General features: G+C 39.9%; 1 protein-coding gene across 2 annotated transcripts; it reads right to left on the reverse strand.

Annotated features, from left to right (window-relative positions):
- Positions 1–459: 459 nt before the first annotated feature.
- On the reverse strand, positions 460–22673 carry LOC139619944 (chemokine-like protein TAFA-1). Of its 2 annotated transcripts, none has more exons than XM_071475009.1 (6): positions 22204–22673; positions 20804–20945; positions 2978–3118; positions 1759–1883; positions 1483–1569; positions 460–1325 (listed from the first exon to the last, which is right to left on the reverse strand). In XM_071475009.1, exons 2-5 carry the CDS (start codon positions 20943–20945, stop codon positions 1537–1539), a joined length of 441 nt encoding a protein of 146 aa, XP_071331110.1. In that variant the 5' UTR covers positions 22204–22673; the 3' UTR covers positions 460–1325; positions 1483–1536. The 2 variants fall into 2 exon arrangements, with proteins under 2 accessions (XP_071331110.1, XP_071331109.1); XM_071475008.1 differs by having other exon boundaries at positions 1195–1325; positions 20804–20948; positions 22204–22314.
- Positions 22674–23052: the final 379 nt, after the last annotated feature.

Consider the following 23052-nt stretch of genomic DNA (forward strand, 5'->3'; position numbering starts at 1 on the left):
CTGGAAAAAGAGCTAAACAGCCGGACTGTCCAAAAGTAAGAAAATCCACCTACCAGCACTGCTAAAGCTCATGATTTGACATGTTATATCTGTTTTTTGGGGGCAGGGAGGAGCAGTGACTCCAGGAAGTGACTACCTCTGGCCAAGAAACACTCTAGGGCGTAACCCCTTTTAACTTCCCATTTTTCCACTTCAGTTTTTGGCAGTTCAAACAAATTAGATGGAACATGTTAGTTCGAGGTACTGGTAGGCGGATTTTATCAGAGCCAGGCTTAGCTGTTTTCTCCTGGCTTCTGGTTGTTAGGCTAAGCTAAATGTGGCTGGCCCCAGCTTTGTTTTTACCGTACAGACATGAAAGTGGTGTCAATCTTTTCATCTAACTCTCAGAGAGTAAGCGAACAAGATGCCAAGATCTTTTACAGATCTATGATTACTATGACAGAGTGGCACTCACATTAGTTACAGGAACAATTACTTTAATGGAATTTCAGCACATATCAATAGATGGCTTCATATGTACAATATCATCATCTGAATGATTTGACACAAATAAGGCATTTCAAGTATTGAAAACAACCTACTGGTATCACATTTTTGGTGAATCGATCAGTTTCAGGGGAGCTGACACGTTACCAAGTTTGACTGGTAAAGAGGTGATCAAAGGCATACTAGTACCGTACAAACAAGTGGTAAAATGTACAGTATCAAGACACACGAGCTGTACTCGTAAAACATCTCCCTCACAATGCATCTGTTTTATTGTCATGTCACATCCTTGAACTTGTCAAAACTTTGGCTGTGGGTAAGAGGAGGGAAGATCAAGACAGCATTCAGGGACTCGAATGATCGATATTCACCACCACCATAAATAAAGTTCATGTACACAAGAAATGACGAACAATTTATGTACAATATTTTTCCTCTTAGAATATTAAAAAGAGAAAATAAAATCCTGAGGGCTGTCAACTACTGGTCTTGCTCATCCCATGTCTTTTGATGTATTCCTCTCCTGTCTGGTGCCTCCTAGACGACATCTGTCTCAGTGATGTCTGAGGAGGGACATCAGATGCTATCCAGATATTAATCCAAATGCAGGCATTCATGTTCCATCTCTAAGTTAGAAAGAAATGATGAAAACTTATTCATTACAAGGTTATGATGAAGTTCCCCGCAGGCAGCTTGGAGCATCAGTATTTTCAGAAGCCTTGAGCAGGATGTGCTTTATGTATTCTACATCTTTTTTACACTTTAATCGGAGAAGTGTTCACATTTCTTAAAGCAACAATAGGTTCATTGTCTCTGTGGTAATTGGTCCTGTGACAGTGCTGAAACGAGAAGGAAAGACGTATTTAGATCTCTGTAAATGTCACAGAGATGAATACAAATCATATGTTTTGCAGTTTACAAAGCTTAGCAATTAAGACGGTTCAGAGAAATTAATTAATATACCAGTGCCCCAGTATAAAAAAATATGAGGCTGACCTGCAAATTAATCCTTGCACCAGAGGTGTTCCGTTGTGTCCTTTCTGCAAAGTGTTAATATGTTGATGTTGTGTATGGCTGAGTGTTCTGACAAGAAAAAGAACAGGGAAATTAAGGGGTTAGGCTGTGTTATCAACAAGTCAATTTGCCATGAAATTCAACCTCTGTAACTATGCTGTTTGCTGATGCCACTGCTAGTGCCGTAGTGCCGTACACTTCTATCCCACTGTTCTGCTATAGCATCTCGTTTCCCGCGGTCAAGAGAGGTTATCTTACCCTTGTGGTTTTGATTTTGTTGCCGGCGTAGCACATCCAGCCTGAGTTGTCAGGGAGCGTCTTGCATTCCTCCCCCTCCAGGCAAGGCTCCATCTCGCACCACCACTTCCCAATTACTATGGATGCTACAGGCAACAAAGACAAGAGGAATGGTGATGCAGGTACCTTTCACCCTAACAGAGTGCAAAACCAGATAGCACAATGCAGCAGTGTACAGATAGGTGGCCATTAGGTGGGGGTTTGCTAATCCTAATTATCAAATGTGTCATATTAAAGGTAAGTAACTTGGCTGTATGTGTCACATGCATATGCTTCTGCTCACTTATTTCAGTGCAAAACTGTTGGTTATTACAATGCAGTTTCTTTATTAGAGGCAGTTATACATGAATGCAGAGGGCTGAACTGATTCTTTTCATTGAGTGAGGGGATTGGTGGGTGTGACTGTGACTTGACTTTAATGCACGCCACATTTCTGCCGTCAGGAGAGAAAATTGCCTTAAATACAGGGTAAGTAGACAGTAAATGGTTTGTAATGTGTGACAGAGGAACAGAATCTGTCAGAGCTGACATTGAGAGACCTCAAATTCCCCCAGTCCGCTCAGGGATTGCAGTAATATTTGCAAAAGGATTTAAGATAAAAGCTGCAGGTGAGAGGTTTTCCTAAAGCCAATATGTGTTTTAGTTGTGTCAGACCCTGAGCGCCAAATCCATTTCTTACTAGGAACTGTGCCTGCGTCACAGACATTTGCCGAAGCATCTATGAAACCATTATAAAATATCTACAAGGCAGCTATATAATCAGCAGCCATTCCCTCTGCATCTCTTTGCATTATGTTATTGACTCTTCCCTGAGGTGTGCTACATTCAGCAGTTGTATTTGGCTATCTACTGTTGGAGTACAGCTTAGCCCTGCAGATACCTTCTGTCGCCTGTCAGCAACAGAATTTGAATGTGACATTATCCCAGGTAATGTTCATCTTATCTGGGACAAGGCATTGCATGAGTGACTTGGGCTTTTATTTGAACAAATCTCCGTATCTTTACAAAATGTAACAGTTTTGTATAATAGAGTACATGTTTACTTGAATAAAAATGGAAATCAATCTTTTCCTGCAAGGCAAGCACATTCAAAACAAATATTTTTCCCCATGCAAACTCAGGACAGGACTGTAGTAAAACCTGATATTCTATTTTTTTCTTTATCTGTTTTATTACTCACCATCAACACATGAAGGTCTGTTTCTGGTGGTTCCAGCCACCTTCCCTGGCAGACAAGAACACTTGACCGTCTGTGACCGCTCCTCAATACGATTCTTATTACAGCATCTGTGAGCAGCAATTACTTCACATGTGCCTCCCTCTGATAAGGAGAAAAAACAAAACAAAACAGAGACAACAAACTACATAAAGTCAGCATCTCAGGGATGATCAAACACAGCCACATTTTGCTCTCTGAACACCTCATTTTGTGGACATTTGTGGATTAACATAGACCAGAAGTAAGAAATTACATTTACTCAGGTATTGTACTTTATTTGACTATTTATATTTCATGCCATTTTATGTTTCAATTAGTCAATTGTTAGAAAATCAATCACAATCAACAGCTATTATGACTATTATTATATATTATTTGTTTAAGTAAGTAAGCATTCTTAATATTCTCATATCCAGTGTCTCCAGTGTGAGGATTTTCTGCTTTTCTTTGCTCTACATCATTAGAAACTGAATATCTTTTAGTTTTAGACTGGGGGTCAGACAAGACCAGACTTTTTAAGATGTCATCTTGGTTTCTGACTAACTAACTAAATCTTCAGATTTTTTAATAGTCTAAATGAGTAATTGAGAAAAAAAAGAAGATGTCTCATAATGCCTCATTAAAAATCAGTGTCTAGTTGGTGTCAAGTTTCAGATGTCCACGACCTGTTAGCACCAAAGAGACATTTATTTCCTCTCTCACGCGTCTCACATGGTTTCCTTTATATTTCTGTTACATTACTGTTATTCAGTTCTTTTCAAATGATCTACTATGTCACAAAAGCCAAAGATTAGAGGAAAGTCTAAGAAATGAAAACCATTTGGTGTAGCAGAGCTTTCCAATTAATCATCTTGTGATGTTTCACGTTCACATTTATCTTTTGACCCTTTGGCGAGGCCTGACAACAAAAGGTTGGGAACCTGTAGACTAAACTCCCAAACTGTGTATAAAATTAAAACTAGCTCCATGGCAATCAGCTATCACAGTAAAATGTTGTTGAACAGCAGTATTTACAATCTAATAATGGCATATATAATAATATATCAGTCACAGGGCACATTTTACTGCTTAATTAATATTTTTCCTTTGATACTTTAAATATATTTTACTGACATTGTTTTAAAAAATTTGAATACGTCTTCCATCACTGTCATATCCATAATTCTGCTCATAATATTGAATACATCACATCATGTATCTTGTGCTTAATCCACAATCTCCATATTCATAAATTCTTTGTTTTCACAAGTTTATTCCATGCAGCAAAATAACACTAAAACCTCACACAAGTTTGCTGTAAACATGAATAATTTTATTCCCGTGCTTTACACTCTCACTTTGCGAAGTAGGCCCCTGCAGTTTGTTGAATCTGAAATGATGATGAAGAGATGTGTGAGAGCTGGAAGAAAAAAAAAAAAGACTGATAATCTATTAGCAAGAGAGGCCTGCTTCAGGGTTATCATGAATATGAACGCCGGCTCGACCATGCAATTATCACCAAACTACTGGCTGTGCCCTGAAGGATGAGAGGACTGGACCGAGCGGACTTGACCCACCTCAGCCGCTGGCCTCTTCCACCCACTGCGCTCAGACTCTCCACATATGAGAGTTGTGCAGGAAAAGGACTGTCTGACAATTACACCCGTCAGCATGACACAAGATCAAGGAGGTTGTAGAGAAAAAGAGCAGAGAGAGGGGGAAAAAGTATCTGGTATATTGCCAGCAAAGTGATTTGAAGTAATGTTTGACAATGAGCTGTGGGTTTGTGAAATGTGTCATGGCTACATTTGCATATATCGCTTTAACTACATTTGAATATTTCGGTTCGCGAGGCCCTCCTAATGCAGAGCAGTTTCTTAGAGCAAAAACACAGCTGTGCACACTGCCTTAAGAGAAAACCTGCTGCAGCTACAGCAGCAAACAGCATCGAATCATCGTACTAAACAAAACCAAACACATAATTCAAACAATATAAAAGCCAAGTGGTGACAATTAAATGGCCCTTATTCTAACATCCCATCATTAGCATTTATAAGAAGCATGTAAACAATTAATAACACACAATAACATAGTTTTATCCAGACACAAAGATTTTTATTTGCCAGTAACTATGATCCCTCGTTCATAACTAATTCTGTGAAGCATCCATTTCTGGTAAAGAAACAGACAATTAATGTCTGAAAACATAATATAAGATCACTGCAAGTTTTCTCTGTTTTAAACCTGCCTAAGAGAGTTATACATGTGTATAAATAGGTAATAATTGCTTTATAACAGCCTCCAAGAAATGGTTAAGTACATTTATATGCATTTGCATACATTTAATTATCAGCCATGTCAGAACTATATTTTTGATCATTGATTAATTGTTTATTGACAGATGCTTCCCAGGAGGACATAGAATTGTTCAAAGCGGCAACTAACAATCATTTTCAGTACCAATTATCAATTGTTAGACAATAGCAACAACACCCATTATGATTTCCCATAGCCTAAGGTTATGTAAAGTACCCAGTATAAATATCTTGTTTTATTCAACCAACAGTCCAAAATCCAAGGCGAATCAGTTTACTCTCTCAGAGAAACATTTGAGAAACTGGAAACAGCTAATCTTTTGCATCTTTACTTGAAAAATGACTAAACTGATTAATTAGTTATCAAAATAGTCACCAATTAATTTCCTGTCAGCTGATTAATCAACTAATCCACATATTGTTTCAGCTCTAAAATTGTAATCACTATAAAGCATACTTGTATTTGTGTACAACTACATTGAAGTTAATTACAAACCATTTATAAAGTGTGAACTACTGCCATTGAAGTCTTAATAGGGGCTAAAATACTGTGTTATCACACAGCTTTGCAAATGTCAACAGGTCATTTGGGATTGCAACAGTAAGGACAGTTATTTTCAGAATTGCCAAAAACTGGTTTGCAATTGTATATACAGCCGTGTTACAGGAATACAGTATTTGTTCAGCCCAAAGCCAAGCTAAGCCATAAAGTAGCTTAAATTCAAAGAAGAGAGAAAGTTATGTGTCAGTTTCTGGATATAATTGAGCCATCATGTGAGCCCCTGTGGGGATTAACCAGCCCCACATGACCCGCTGGATAGAAGTGGATCACTAGGCATGTCTCACACTTGATTCTTCAACTTCTACTGCACTGGATTAAACATGATCATCATCTTCTCTTACATGCATGAAACCCACAAGAGACTTCAGAAAGAGACTGTGATAAACTTGACTGTGCTTCATTCAGGATGCAGTGTTTCTTCAGCACACAGATATCAAGTGTATGTGCAGTGCCAGGTTGTAAATCTGCTCAAGGTGGGGTATGTATGAATCAACAGAACGAGTGTCAACTTTGGAAGAAGGTGTTGATTGGATGAAAACAAAATTAATAGTGAAATTGGAAAAAAGGGGGAGGGTAGAGTCGGGGAAGCCTTTCCTGCTTCTTGCCAAGTCTGCCGAGCTTCTTGGGGTTATCATGACTCCTGGCTCTATATTTCAGAAAACATTAACAGCCTTTGGTTTAACTGAAAAATATCCAGATCTTGTAGCCGGTCTGGGAGAATGTTGCCTGCTGTCTGATGCACTCAACAAAAGGGCATGTCTGCACAACGTTAATCGTGATGTACCAGTGGAAGCAGTGGGGCATCATTTGAAAACAACAGCCCACGGAGGTTTGTTCTTCTTAATGCATCTCCTTAATTGCATAAGACAGCCCCAGATTTCCTCTTTGATCTATTAAAAACACACTACTCAACAGAATTAACTTGCACTGCTTGTTGCTTGCAAACAGAGCAAAGAATCGGGATAGTCTATATTTGGAAATCATCACCTCCAAAGAACATATTAAAATCAAATAAAAATGCAAATCAGCGTGGTATTTCCAGCTGGCAGGTGTACTGGATACTTTTAAACAAAAGCTACGCAACACTGACGAGCGCTCTTCAACTTCACCCGTGGTTTCAGCCTGCGACTACAACACGCTGCATGCTCCGAGACCCCATCTATGCATTATAAATATTTCAGAGGGAAATGGAGAATACCCTAGCTGGAGATGAACGCTCTCATCAGGTGAGAACTGGAGCCAAGCAAGGGTATAATTGTTTTCTGTATTTCCATTTCCCCCTATTATCAGTGACTATGAACAAAGTCAGCCTGCCAAATAACAAGCAGCTTCAGGGGTGTGAGCGTTATGTGTGTGTGCTTGTGTTGTCTCCAAAGCAAGATTTTGACTGACAGGGAACAAGGGTTGCACAGAAATTGTCACTTGTCGGGTCAGAGGTCACACAGAAGCAGAGGGTCTCAACTGGAACTGCCTTGTTTTTGTTGCCACGCTCTGTGTTCCTGCCTCTTCATTACCCTGAGCCTGGAAACCTGGAGGTTGTCAAGAGACGAGGTGACCTCCCCACAAGGTGCGGCTCATTTTTAAGGTCTGGAAGAGGTGGAAAGGCACAGCTTTGTGCTTTATGAGATGGTGGTTGTGTTGTGTATTCCGGGATGATTTGCACCTAGTGTTGTTTGGTTTCTTGTGTCGATCTAGTTTTCCCGTGCTAAGATTTCTTTTGTTGGACTATTCTGGCTTTGGGAAAAAACAAATCATCCCTGAGAACAATGAACATCTGCTGTAGGCCTATTCAGTGTTATGGTCCACGGGCCAAATTTCTCCGGTCTTGCCTGCAATTGTCTTTGGCCTTGACTAATTCCAGAGCTACAGATGCCACGTCCCATTTTTAGGAATTATTATGAATTTGACATGAGTGCTGCTTTGATATTTAACCAAGTTAAGCATAACAAGTTCAAGTTTATTCAAGATATAGTTGAGAACATAAATAATTAGTTTTTGTATATGTGCAGAAATGTTTACATTTACACAGTGGTCGAAAGAAACAAAGTGCATTTACTATACTGCAGTTATTTAGTATTTCACCTACAAAAAGTTGTGCACACAAGATACTGGTTAAAATCTTTGCAACAGAGGCTGAGATATGGTGACTTCTGTGGTCAAATAGCACAAAAACCCTGGATCCTACATTTCCTATAATGCAATTTGTAAGCAGCATTTACTAGCCCTGTGCCTTAAAAATGCAAACTCCTTTCAACCCTCATCCCCCAGCTCAACACAGATATTATACTGTTTTCACAGACAGTGACAGATAATCTTAATTTGTAAAATCAATGGGACATTTGTACCTGAGTCTTTCCCTCTCTGGTTCTTAATACCACACTACCACACTTCCTTTCACAGGAGAATATTGTACTTTTAACGCCACTACATGTATTTAACAGACAGGTACCGGTTACTTTTACACATAAAACATACAATGGGTTCAGAAGTCTGAGACCACTTTTACATTCAAGGGAGAGTGGTCTCAGTCTTTTCAGCCCCGCTGTATTATAACCCTTAAAATAATGATGCATTTGTTCCCAGCAAAAAAAAAAAAAAAAAATCTCCTTTTCTTCAAGTCATTTTGGTCTTTAACTGAGTCCTAGCCCCTTTATTTTACTGTCATGCAGACCAATTTGCTTCAAGTATTTTCTAAAACGGAGTTTCATTTTTTATAATTGTAGTGCAGAAACATGTGTTATACTTGTTTCAAGACACAGCTGGTTCTGTAGACAGGTTCATTTGAATTAAAAACTGTGTGGAAAACTGAAATCTTATTGCAACAGATTTATTCACTTGTTTTCTGGAAATAAGGATTTTGGGACCTAATTATTGCCAGAGTAACATGAAATGTCCCATTCTGTTAGTGTTACTATTACTACTGTTACTATTTTTACATTGTTGTACTATTACTTGTATTGCACTGTTCAAAGTATTTTTTTCATTTCTTTTTACAACTGGGCACTCTCCATCTGCTGATGAGGATCATGAATTATGATATCAAAGGCTTACTGAAATATTTGAATTGTAAACGCTGAGTTGGAGGAGGAATGTAATCCTAAGAAAAAGAATAAAACAAACATTTTGCTGTGAGAGTCTCTTTCAATGTAAAAAATGTATAACATATCTTAATGCAAGTCATCACATTTTATGTAGTAGGACACTCTGGTGCCAGCTGTCTGACACTTCTGTCCAACAGATGACAAAATCACATTAAATGATTGATCGCTGAATGATGTCCAGTTGTGTTTTTTCAAGATGAGTAAATAATTTTGTCCCTTGTGGGAATATAGAAAGAAGCTCATTTAAGTTCTCCATCATCTGTGTCTGTCTTGGTCATATTTTATTCAATTTTTTTCAATTTTAAAACTGGGGGTGCACTGCATGTTGGGTCGAGCGGAGGAGTAGTAGCTACCATGAGAGGACACCATGGAGCCTGCCTCTGTTGACTGCAGCCCCACAACAGCAGTGTTGCAAGGTTCACAACTACAAAATGGTGCATGGTGACAGAGGAAGAGAGAGAGAGAGAGAGAGAGAGGAATCAAAGCATCAAAGTACAGTGAGTGAAAAAAACCTTTTTTTTAACCTGAAGTTAGCTACCACTACCAGACATGCAGCTAACTAGCTAACTGCTACGTCTAGAAAGTGATTATCATAAATATCAACATAAATAATCCCAAAAACTGCAGTTTGCAAGTCGCTAAATAAATCTAGCAGATCTACAGATCAAATCCTATGGTTCAACTAAAAGTAAAACCACGCTGTTCTCATTGGAGTCAAGTCACTGAATTTGAGCAAAGTGGGCTGGTAACCAGAATACAAGCTACAGATGAAGTGAAACGATAATGAAGTCACTGCTCTCCTCACTGTATCACTTTTTATATGGCCAGACCAATCAATCGGGTATAGATAAACTTTGATTATCTGAATGTGGCATGTTAAAGATTGGTCAAATCGACAAGGACAAAAAATATACTTTTCAGTTATTTTTTAAATTTTGTTGTTGGGACACTGCCCACCCCCTGTGGCCATGCCAAGAGCCGGGCCTGTCTTTTGTTACGTCTGTGTTACCAGATGCTGTAGGATGAATTCAATAGAGGAAAAATGACTTTTGTGAAACCTAACAAACAATCTGGCACTCTCCACAACTTCTTGCAAAGGGATGTACTTCATTCAGGTTTACCACATGGAAATTTGTCAGCGCACTTAAGTGTGATGCTATTATATTCACAAAAAACAACACCTGGCATCAGCAGTGTCTCAGCTGCTGGATGGAGCACGAGTGCCGTTGAGTCTCCGGCACAATGCGTCATGCTGGAAGCCAACAACACTGCATCGAAATCCGATGAGTTATGGACAGCAAACCCGGATGAAGGCAGATGCTGTCAAATCATGCGTGACATGGACGTGTAGCGCCGATTCTGAGTTTCTGTGGAGCTGTGGTTCTGACTGCCTAATGAATGTGAGCGGAGTTCATGTGGGACCAGTAAATGGTTCTTCAAACGTGTTGAAACAGCCTTTGCACAGAGGAAAATGGTCAGTCTGTCTCAATAGAAATGTCACTGTGCAATAAGTATGCAATGACTCGCTGTCTACTGTAATGAGCCCCGACTGTGTGGTTGTCTCTGGAGATGCTGATAGCGGGTATACCATTTTGAATGGCAACACTCCTCCTCCATCTGTTCCAGGCGTTCAGCACAGAGTGTACATGAAAAAAATCTACATGTGCAATTTATAGAGGGTTTCTGAACACCATCTATCATTTGGGTTAAACCTAATAATCTAAGTTCAATATGTGGATTTAATGAATGCAGTATATTACTGAAAGGAAAGCACTGAGAGTAGTCACCGTAACACTCCATGTACAAACCAAATGGAAAGCCTAAGGGACTCAATTTAGCAGGTAACCCTTTTTCCCTCCTGGGGCTTTGTATTCCAGTGATTGGCAGCCAGCAGCATTATGTATACACCCTGTACTGAAGGTGCACACTCACACACACATTCAAGTGCCACGTGACAATGTATCTTGATAACTGTATGACATCTGACAACTCCTTATCACCTCAGAGTCCAGTCACATGCAAGTCACTGCAAACACAGAGTCCGTACCTGTGGTTAATTATTTTGAAGCGTAAAAGTCATTTACAAGAGACAGCATGCCCTGATCTCCAAACCACAGCAGTCCCTGTTTTAGAGCAGCATGCTCACCCTTTAATGGGAAATGCATCCAAGGTGACCCATAATAGGCTCCACTTTCTCTCTGTGCATGCTCTCTGCAGACTTCCAAACCAGCAGGCTGCAGCAGTTCTGTTGCTGACAGGAAATGGGAGCACCAGATTAGAGAATGTCAAATTAATGCAGATGGAAGACAGTGAGAGGCACAAAATATGTGACTGCATGGTGTCAAATTGAGTGACTATTTTTTTTTCCTGGCGTCTGTGAAAACATCTGAAGTCCCTGTAGTACTGTTGTTATTCTAGACATAAATGCTGAGGTGAACGTGAGTGATATATTGCTCGATAAACTGCGAGACAAATTTGTTTCATGGCTGGAGAAAATGCAGAGGACTGTGTGTCGACGTAAACTTGAGAGTTTGAAATGTTTCGAGAATTAACAGTGCTCGCGGAAAGACACAGATATAAAAGGTGTCAACACATGAGGACATTTTTTTCGCTCAACAAACTAGATTTATTGCATGTCTGTGCTCCAAGTTTACACTTGTGTGTGTTTATAAGAGAGAGTGCATGTGCTTGCCGGAGAGACAATTTACAAGCAAAGAAAACTACCAATTTCTACTCTGAAAAAAGCACTGTCCATGACAAATAAAAGCGTAGAAATTCATGAAATATAGCTGCCGGTTTTGACAGCGTATCACACAAGGAGGCCGTAAGATTGGTCCTGTGCAGTGGGCCAAAGATGGGTGATACTTTATTGAAATGCAAAAATGCTACTTGCAGAGCAGAGCTGGTGTTGTTTTAAGATGCATGAAAACTGCATGGAGGAAGCCGCGAGTAAGTAGGGAATGGGTTTTTCATTTGCATGTGAGGCTCAAAGCCTGTCGTGCCTCTTGTCACACACAACCCAGGCCCAGGACACTGCAAGACTGGTCCTGATCAAGGGCATTCAATGCTATACTGACTTTCATTGAGTAGGCCCCGCACACAAAAAAAACGCCTGTGGTTATTTGGTTTTTATGGTGGAGATGCATGGCTTGTTCAGCGTGACAGCAATGCACTGTACAACAGCAATCGCACAGCAGCTTTCACGTCCATTAAACACACATAAACAACACGCATTATCCTCTCCAAGCACACGTTCACTTCTGAGTTTTTTGAAAATGGTCAAACAGAAAAATTACAATGTAAAAATACGGCTTCCGTCAGTGCAATGTCCTTCATTTTTAAATGTCAAACTGCTCCTTCTATCTAGCCATTTTCCCAGACTGGCAAATGTCCAAAACTGGTATTTCATATTTTTAGATCGCCTGCTCTGATGAAAGCCTTACATTCAGCAAGAAGAAAAGGAAACAGAGATGGAGTCAAGTCAGAGAGCCTTTAGAGAGCAGCTGCTCGCCTCTGATGTGTGACTGCTGGCCCCCTCACTGCCAGCCAGACAATGTGCCTGCAACATGTAAACTGCGCAATAATGCATAATACAAAGGCTAAATGACCTTTCACGTTGCATGACATGTACTTTGAAGGGTTGGTACCGATGATTATGCAAGACCTGCAAGCTGATAAGGGGGGTAATTGCAGGGGATGGTTCTTTACTTATTCAGTACAGCGCCACAGCACATGATCGTTTTAATCACATCATTCTGCAATTAAGGAAGCTATAGAACATGGGTTGGTGTATTGAAATATTTTCAGCCCTTATACAACATATTTTGTATGTACATAAATGTATTTTCCACTTTTGTCCTCTGTTTTCACACGTGCATACTCCAGCCCCCCAGGAAAGGTAATTGGATCTGTAGTGTAAATATGCCAGAAGACTTATGGCACAACAAGGAAATATTAGAGCAGGAAAAGAAGCCCTGAAATCTGCAATAGAGCCTGATAAACCCAATATTAATTACTTTGCTTATTCTCATACTACCCTCCCCCTTGGAACCAATTAGTAAGTTGAGATTCTTCTTTTCAGTTTAATGAGGTCTAAGTAATGATAATGAATTTCATATTCTTGCCAAGCATTTAAAATAGGCTACCACAAATGCAATGCCATATGAAACGATCTCTCCAGCACAATTCCCATTCTGCAAAAAGTATTTCTTTCATTGAGAAAATCAAAAATGAGAAAATGAGGTCCCCGTTTTCATCGACAGGATGAATTAATAGAAGCAGTTTTTCTTCACGCTGATACCATTTGGGGACGACTGGGTGCTAGACATATGAAATAACTCAAAGTCTCCAGACCCAGTTCTAACTAGATTTTAATAAACAATGCGTCGAACAACTGGGTCATGAAATCCTCAAAAACACAGCTAAGTCCCAACACAAATGGCCAACAGTGAAGTGACAAAACCCGTGTTCATCGTCGAAAGAGCAGGGAGAGCCTGAGGGCTGCCACACCTTGAACATCCTCTACAAAAAGCCAGAGAGGGAGAAAACAGCCTGTGACAAACTTGTTACATCTGTGCACTTCCACATAATGCGGGCTGAGGGGAAAACCTGACAGCAGGGTAGCCTTTTACCTTGGCGGGGAGCATATTTGCTGGAATAATTCTCAGTACACACAAGACAAGAAGGTCTGAACTCCCTGATATAATATTTACAAACAGTGGGGACACAAGCCATCATTAATTCACCAGTAGTTTTTGTTTCATGGGGAAAATGTTGAATTAAAGAGGAACAGTGCTCACACATGAACCCACACAGCCCTGTGCAACCACTGACATCGGCAATTACTGGGAAGTGAGGTGATGGTGTGGTCCCTTCCATTGTGAAGGCTTGTTTTGATTCTCTGGAGAGGGGACAAAAGAGGAAAGAGGTTGGGCTGATTATTTTTTTTTTTTTTTGATGTTTTTAATCAAGAGAAATTTGAAGTGCTGTCATTGTGATGGGAATTACTGTGGTCTGATATCCTGTAACTCAGGGCATTGAAGGGTTTGACTACAAATGGGGCAAACCAAAGCTAATAATGTGTAGAATCCAGTTATGCTGATGTAAAGTGCCTCAGATAAGTGGTGTTTACTTTCCTAGCACTGAGAGACAGAGAGGTGGCTAAACCCATTCCGAAGGGTGGGGGGGGGGGGGGTACAATGACAGAAAAGCTGTTGGGAGAACCGGGACTCTTCCCAATGGGTAGGTATGCAAATTGGGCTGGTGGCCCACTGTGAAAAAATAAAACATCAGACAGAGACAGAGAGAGAGCAAGAGAGGGAGAGAGATAGATGTGGCTGTGCTGTTGTGATCGACCCAGTGGAGCAGGCTGTGCCACCCACTCTGGTTCTATGTGGCCGTCATCTCCCTCGTGTCTGTCTCCCTCTCCAGCAAACCATGTTCTGCTCAATCCTGCAGCTCCGACCATCCGTTTACCATTTACGTGCTGGTACCTTTATCATCGTTTAAACACTGAGACAGCCAGCAGTGGACTGTTGCTGACTCGTTTTACACAAATAAAAAAAAAAAAAAAAGAGAAAGAAAAAGAAAAAAAAAAAGTACAGTACAGTACAGCTCCGAGTTAGTCCAGTTAAGTTTTACAGCATTAGCGGTAGGCAGAAGACAACAGGAAGCCATCTGAGTTTATTTAGCGGGATAATGTTGTATAGCTTTTTCTGCTCTGGTTTAATCTGAAATTCTAATACTCTAATTAAAGGACTCAGAGTCTGTGTCATCAGCTCAGATCTAGAGAGTTTTATTACAGAAACATCCAGTGATGGAAGAAAAAGCCACTGAAGTTAAGCTATGTCTGGTGCTTTATTTACTGCTGTACTGCTGCACTCTCACTCTCTGTGCTAACCTGTAATTACGTGACTGATATAGTCATTTCTGCTTTGTTGCTGTAGTTGTGGACTGTATGAAAAGTGTTTCTCTTAGAGTTTTTATTCCCAAACTTCCAGAATCACTGTGTAAATAACGATTAGACTGTAACATTACAAAATTATTTTATTCCCACTCTGTCCCTGGAGGGGCATGAATAAGCCTCCTGGTTACAGGCTCAAGCCCACTGGACCAGAGCTTCTGTTTGAAGTGACATTAACATTTCTATTTGGAAAGGCACTCAAATGAATACAGAGGGACGTGAAACAACCTCAAAGAAACAACAGCAAAGAGACACAAAAGTAGTAAAAAACACAAAAAGACAAATGGACCACAAAGAGAGGGAGAGAGGCTCCTGTCTCATGCATAAGGGCCCATATTTGCCATAGCTGTCAGGTATTTACAAATATCAGATATTTACTGTTATAATTTCATTTTAGAATAATTAAAGTTGTTAGTTTGGCATTCATTTATCACACTGAATTAAAAATGTAACTATTAATAATGCACACTTTATTATTGCCAAGACCCAGCTCCTTAAATGTGAGTCATTACACATTTTTACTCATTTTACAAATGTACCTCCCCTTCTTCAAATCTGTGCCCCAAGTCTGGATCCCCATTCAAATGTCTCTAAACCTGCCCCTGGTCTAATGGAGATGCACATTTCACAGTAATGAAAGTTTAATACTAATTACAGCGAACATCATCATTATACATTCATTAGTATGAAAAATTTATATTATCCATAAGCTCTGTTAAGAAGCCAGTGATTCATTTTTAGATCAGATAAACGCTCAGCATCTCGATAGCTTCTTTGATCATTGCTTAATTTGAGGAAAAGCATTTATTTGATTTCCTGTTTGCACACAAAAAAGGATTCTATAGCTGAATATGAATGTAATAGCTGTGCCTCATCTCAGACTATTTCTGGATTAAAGCAAACTGAAGCCTTGTATCAGGACTCAGGATTTCAGGGTCAAGTATCCCTCAGCTATATCAGCTGTCACAACAACATATTTAGAAAACTGCTGCTAATTACCGAGCAAAACAAAGAAAAACTAAAACCCTGGCTAATGATCCCAAGAGGATGCACTGCTTCTTATACTTGACAGAGGCAAAGTGGTTAGAAACGATCAGTGCAGGTCTGAGGCAAAATGTCTCCCACTATTCTCAGCAGCTCTTAAACAGTAGATGCCACCTAGATACAATGCAATACAATGTAAATGTAATCCTCATGAGCTGGTCTGGATTGGGTTTAGTGCACCAGTTGTTTTAATTCACACCACCCTGTGATCCAAATAATTACAGCCTTATTAGTATAATACATACAGTTCAGCTACATCTTCCAAACTCCAGCTTTACCAATAAACATTTAGCATTGTGACTTGTCAGTTAGCTGGTTAGCTCACAAATGTTAGCAAACTAAGACGAACGTGACAAACATTATACTTGCAGAGCATCAGCATGTTATCGTTTGTCACTGCATTTAGCTCAAAGAACTGGTGTGCACAAGCTTGCTGTACACCTGCTCTAATGTTTTTCTTTCAAAAAGTTCATAGGACCTTTAGGTAGGACAGTAGTTTTTGCTCTGTTTTCTTGTCTTTCTCATCTTGAGCCACTGATGCTATGAATAAATCCAGACACAAAGATGAGGTGTCTCTGTGTGAGCTTTACTGTTAAAGCAACATGACAGTAAATCTAAAAATGAAGATGCCTGAAGCAAGTGATGATGAGGAATATATTTCTGTGCAAAATGATCAGTCAGATATTTCAGAAACAAAACTGGAGCATGAGTTTGACAGTGCAAGCTCAGAGGTCATGAGCTTGACAGCAGAATGGCAGACTGCAGCCGGCAGTGAGCACAACAGTGTTGCAATGACCACGAGACAGTGACTGATTTGTGATTACTGTGCTGACTAATTTGTGTTTTGTTGACCATGTTCAATAGAATATGTACATAGAATAGAGTTCTCAGCAACCTCTATTAATAAACGTATACAAGCAAAGTTACTCTAATTTGTCTGTGTTAATCTCTAAGGATCCAGTGTAGTGTGTAGGGTTGAAAAGAAATGAAATGTTTTTCATTTTCCTCACTGGACCAAAAAACAGCAATGACACCACCACTACAATATGTATCGAACCATGAATTTTGTTTGCCTTTAACACCCCCTTTTATTAATGCTTGGCGTTCTGGCTAAGACAAAAAACAGCTGGTGTAGGCATGGGAGAGAGAAAGCTGGCTAATTAATTAAGCTGTGGGCCGCAGAAATTCATTTTGCATATAAGCATTGTGACCACAAACCATAGCCCCTGTACAGAATTGGCTGAAAGACTTCAATTAAACATGCTGTTTAAACAAATATCCACAAGCTTAGAAGAGCTCTATCTTATGAATAATTCATAGGCTGAAAGAGGGAAATAAATGGGAAATACTGAAATATGTAAAACCTATTTGTAGCTGTGAGCATACAGTAATAATTAGGGCACTGATTGTCCTGAGATTCATTTACTTAAGAATATATTTTTCTTTCAGGGCTAACTAAGGAAATGACACGAATAAGTGTGTTCTTGGTATAATGTATGATACACCACCGGCTGTGCAAACTGTGCCTCCTCTTACAACAGACCCATTAAAGGAAAATAAATCCACTTTCAAGGCTCTAGAATAAGAAGTTTCTGGTGTTTTACAGAGTGGTCAGTAGTCTTTCGACCTCACAGCAACATATGTAACAACATCAGGACAAAGTGGATTTGCTGAGCTCCAGATGTGAGGAGGCCCCGGGCTGAGGCTGCACGCCACTTCCCATTGGCACTGCGGCGAAGCAGCAATGACACTAGTGAGAGCATGGTTGAGAGGAAGTCTAGGGGAGGGGTGGAGGAAGATGTATGTCAAAATAATGTGCCTCCAGGATGCATTATATAAGGCTATTAAATTGTCAGTGTCTAAAACAGTGCATAGAGGATACAACCTTTGTTTGTGACAGCCGAAAATCCATTTTTCATGTTTGTTTCATTGTGAGCTTTACCAGTGAGTGGTTTCTTTTGTTGGAGTGCATAGTGGGGGGAAAAAGAAATTCCTGATCCACTACTTCTTACTAAAGCCACTGAAAAGGAGACATGATGGATTAAAATGGTATTTTCACTCTGGAAAAAAAAATGAAATTGTAGGGATACTCCATATATTGGAAGAAAACTGATATCAAAGTTGCTTGACATTGAAATTACATCCATGCCAAAAAGGCACATCCTTAAGAGGCACTGGCAGGGCTGAGGGGGGAGGAGGATAACTATAGAGGACTATCATAGTGGGTAACAGTGTGAGGGGAGAGGAACACAGTGAAATGGATATCAAACAGAGTAAAGTATTTATGACTTAAGTCTGAATAAATCATAATATACACTGGATACTTACAAGTGAGTTACTTTTAATTTCTGCTTCTCTCCATATCTCATCTAGTTATGCACGTACACTCGCAGCTTCACATCTCACAGCGGCCATGTGGAAAGACATTATCTGCAATGTGTTCCAGGATCGATGACCTTTCAGTTATGAACAGTTTGACCCCGCAAAGCCAACTGTTGGTGGGAGTGAGTTCATGAGGGAGCAAGGCCAGCTCAGGCGGCTGCTATCTACTCTTTGTCATACACTCTGCGAACACCTCCACATGCACTGCATCACCGATGGCACTATTTCTTCCACTGGAAATAGACTGCTGTGCTACACATTCAATGCACCTTTGTTCTTGGTGATCTGAAAAATATATTTCTACCTTTACCAAATATCATACAGCATGTGAACCGAAAAAGTGAAATTTGCCACACCTGCAAAGCATATTTTCATATTTTCACTTGATGTATTAGTTTTTAAAATTGATGCAAGTAGGAGTTTATTTTTTCTGGAGCAAGTCAATGTTTTAAACTAGGAAAAATTCTCCTTCTGTGGTTTCCTGTGGACATGTTCAGAGGTCGGGAAAAGCACGACCCCATAAGCAACATCTCTGCCCGGTACTTTACAGATGCATGACAAACACAATCTGTTCTCTTTTGTGCACCGTTCACGCTCTTTGCACCAAATAAATACAGCACCTTATGAATCATACCGCAGAGAACAACACTGCCTGTACTGGGAGAGCAGAGAACAGCCCTAAGCATATCTGAGAGAGTGGCAGGCACCAATCTGTAAGTACAGCTGTGGGGTGAAAAGCAGGCTGCCTTGTCCGAATCACTGAGCATACACAAATGTCTACGAAAGGGTCATCCAGCTAATGGACTTCTGGACACACAGTCTTTGCAATAAAGCTGCCAATATGTCGGTGCATGAGTGAAGCAGTTTCGTATACGCTGTCAAAAGAATTTATGACTGAGAACACATTTGGACTGATCAACACAATGCTGCTGATAAATCTGTAATCTGCCTTTCTTGTATACCTTTTCACACAACAGGTGTTTTTATTTACAACTAATAGTTTATGTAGAGTTTGTATGAGCTGCAAAGCTATGAAGATTAGGTCAAATTTCAGCTGTTCCCAAAGTCACTACATGTGATTGACTTGTGGTTTCCTAAACAACATCTCCCCATAGATCTAAATTTCTATTGGCAAGGACAAAACTGATCTCTCACCCTCTGTAATCTCGATTTCCTCTGGTAATACAAGTCACCATGAACTTGTGGCATTTCGCTGCCTTTAATGATTGGCCCAGTGGTCTGCAACCAATGGCCTTCTTGCCACCAATTCATGACCCGTCAACCCCAATCCTCCCACCAATCCAACAGGCGCACAACACACAGCACAGAACAAATGTCCCAGTGTCAGAATCAATCCAGACAGGCATCCCATCCTCCTCTCATAAAACTGGCATCTCATTTATCCAGGAGTGAGGACTAGCCATACTATGGTAAATGGAATGACATGGCATTTACACTTTTAGTAGCAGAGGGTCCTGAAGGATTTGGATTTTTCGCTTTGAACTCGTTTTCTCCAAAGAGGTTCCTGAATGCACATTTGAAATATTAATTCCATTTCCCTTTTGCTGACATGAGACCACTTTCTAGAAGATATCCTATTTGTGACTGTCCTTTTCTGTTTTGTTTTGTTTTTTTGCATGTTTTTTTTCTCCTCCAATACACATGTGCAGACGTGAGTAATGAAATGAAGGTGTTGGAACAGGAAGTCCTCTGACTCACAATATTGAGAGTATTGAAAAGACCTCTTGCTGATATGCTTGAGGTGCACCGGCGCATAGAGGAAATAACAGACACCAAGGACCTGCACGCTCATGCAGTGACTTCTCCCTTTGAAGTTCTGACAGCGTTCGGCTTCCTCTCCTCTGCTGAATCCCAAGATCATAATTATTTACCATAACCATGGCTCACATCCGCCTGATGAAAACAAAAGTTCGACCGTAATGTTTCGGTCATATTCTATTCAGTGCAATTTCACAGGGAGCACAATCGCACAGATCAAATTGAGGGGGAGCAGTGTAGCATGAATATCAGCTGTAATAGCTCAAGAAGGAAAGTGCAAAAGCATTCATTGTCTATCTGTGTGATCTTCAGTACAGATATTCACTTGCCATCAAGGCCAAATCTTAATGAAAAACAGCCATTGTACAATGAGCTTGCTAAATAATTGGTTGTTAGTCTAAGCTGAACTGCTAATATAATAATGAATGTAATGACTTAATAAAATCAAGATGGAAATATGAACCTAGAGCAAAATGAAGTGTTGCTATTTTCTCCCCGCTTGTGACAGTCTAATTAAACACATAAGCAACCAAACCCAGCAGGCTACAGTCAAAAAAAAAAAAAAAAGAAGACCACATACTGAAAAGACAACACTTTTTTTGCTCAGTTTGATGCTTTTAAGAAATCCGTACAGAGCAGGAGAGAAAGCACAGAGGGACTCACCAATCATGTGGATGGTGGTTCGTCCAGGCCTCGTCCCATGATGCTGTTGGATGGTGTCGTAGAAAGTGGCTTGACACAGCTGAATGGCAGTCACGCTGACCCAGAGGCACAGGCAGAGCAGCCAGGACATGACAGGACACATCTGCTAGAGACCACCAAAGGTGGAGTCAATACATCATGTTCTCAACCTATGACCTCCAACACGAACAAATCCAACAAAAACACGAACACACAAAACAGACTTATGGAGTCATGAACAAAATATGTAAATACACACAAACAAATACATTTCGACATTGTGTAGAAGCACTTCACTCTATAATTGGCCTTAACGCCCTCAGTGGAGTCTTTTAGTCATCAGAATTTATCATTAGCATGATTATATAAGTATGACTTCTTCACTGTTTCGTCTTCCTAGTTTGCCCTGTCTTGTCCCTGAGCCACAACGCTGCAAATGTGGAGTGATCCCTGGGGAGTTTTTCCCATGCAGCAGAGATTTCCCCTGACAGGCTGACTCCCTTCAACTCCTGAGCTGTGCTCCTGCCTCAAAACCAAAATCAAACTTACAGAAAGATAAGATTTTGCAAGCATCTGGCTGCTGAGGCTTTTCTCTATCTGTCAGAATAATGTGACAGTGACACAGCAGTAATAGAAATCAAAAGCCTTGTAATGTTTCACCATGCTGTTTAGATAAGACAGAAAAAAAAGAAAGAAAAAAATAGAACAGCGAGGAATGCTCCTGGTCATAGGAGAAGGGTGGCTGTGAAGGAAATCTATGAAGGAGAAAATACAAAATGTTTAAACCCTGAAATTGTTTCAGTTTTTTTGTTTCACAACAGCAAACTGCCAACAAGCATTAGAATATTAATCATCTTTTTAAAAATGTATTAATACATATCATAGGCTATTCATTACATTTATGCAATACATTTGCATTTGAATTATTTAAGATATGATTTCCACATGAGACTGGATCATTTTCAACTGTATAGAAACTTTTATCAAACGTTAGGGATGAAAAAAAAAGTGCATTGCACATAGGTTGGTGCTATTGATGTCCATTCATGGATATAAATGACATAAATTCTCCAGATTCTACTCATGCAAAATCCTTTAAAGTCCATTGTGATTGTGGCAATAGAATATTTAAGAAAAAAAAGCTAAATAAACACCTCAAATCCAACAACCATTCTTGTTATAATCAATACAAAATCATTCCATGGAATGAGATAAAATAAAGACGCAGTATATCACAGAGTACAGTTAGTCTTTATGTGCGCAGATCTCACATTCTGCATTTAAAACCAAAAATTTTTTTTTTTAAATGGTAAATTGATGATTTCCTAGTTTCATGGAAAATCTATACCTCCTTGCCCAGAGTAGAAAGAATAAAATCTTACCTGAGAAACCCAACAGAGAGAGTGTAAATATCTCAACAGAATGACATAAATCCATCCATAATGCTGCTCATGTTGATCCCATCCAATAACTCTGAATTTGGCTCGAGGAGGGAACTCCACTGACTCTGCCTCCCTGCTCCACACTTTGATAGCAACAGTCCAGTGATTCAGAAATGACCGTCAAGCCAGAGTCAGGAAATAGATTTAAAGCTCTTTCAATTCCACCTTTGAAATATCACTGCTCCCACTGACACTGAATTCATTTGCCCCTTCGCTTTTACAGGCACGTGCAGAGTGCTCCTTAATTAACTGTAGTGGAATCTCTTCTTTCACCGTCTGCATCCTTCCAGTGAGAGGCAGCCTCTGAGCAGCGGCTCTCACTGAGTCCCCCCTTAGCGAGCTCTAAGAAACAAATGTTCCCGTACAGCCTGGCTGAGTGTAAAGACTGTATCACATGTCTTAAAGCCAGACTGCCTCTGGATTAGATGGCATGGTGGCACTCCACCTGATCACACGCTTCTGACAAATGCAAATCAGGGAAACTGGCAACACTCACGTGGCTCTGACCACATGATTAACAATTATTTACATTTAGAAAGGATTTCTTTTACTTCTTAGGGAACATTTCCTTTCATTCTACTCCTTTTTTGTTGTCGGTTTCTACGCTGTCCTACATTTAGAGAGCGAGGAACATGTGTAATGTCTTTAAGTGATCAAAAGAAACCTAACTAACATAGTCCATATGTTATATTACCAGATAGAAACGCATGAGGAGAGAAAGAAGTAAACCCTGAGTCCTTAGCTTACCTTGGTGTTGCTACATGAAGGTGCGTAAAAGAAGATTAGGAA

This window comes from Trachinotus anak, unplaced genomic scaffold (genome assembly GCF_046630095.1).
Source record: "Trachinotus anak isolate AG129_WGS33_773 ecotype Australia unplaced genomic scaffold, CSIRO_AGI_Tana_v1 ptg000004l, whole genome shotgun sequence".
In the NCBI taxonomy this organism is placed as follows: Eukaryota; Metazoa; Chordata; class Actinopteri; order Carangiformes; family Carangidae; genus Trachinotus; species Trachinotus anak.

Coding starts and splice junctions, on each gene's coding strand:
- LOC139619944 (XM_071475009.1), bottom strand. CDS start 20,945: ATGTGTCCTGTCATGTCCTGGCTGCTCTGCCTGTGCCTCTGGGTCAGC. Junction 1,884..2,977: donor CAGACCTTCATGTGTTGATG/GTGAGTAATAAA, acceptor TGTTGCCTGTAG/CATCCATAGTAATTGGGAAG. Junction 1,570..1,758: donor ACAAAATCAAAACCACAAGG/GTAAGATAACCT, acceptor TTTTCTTGTCAG/AACACTCAGCCATACACAAC.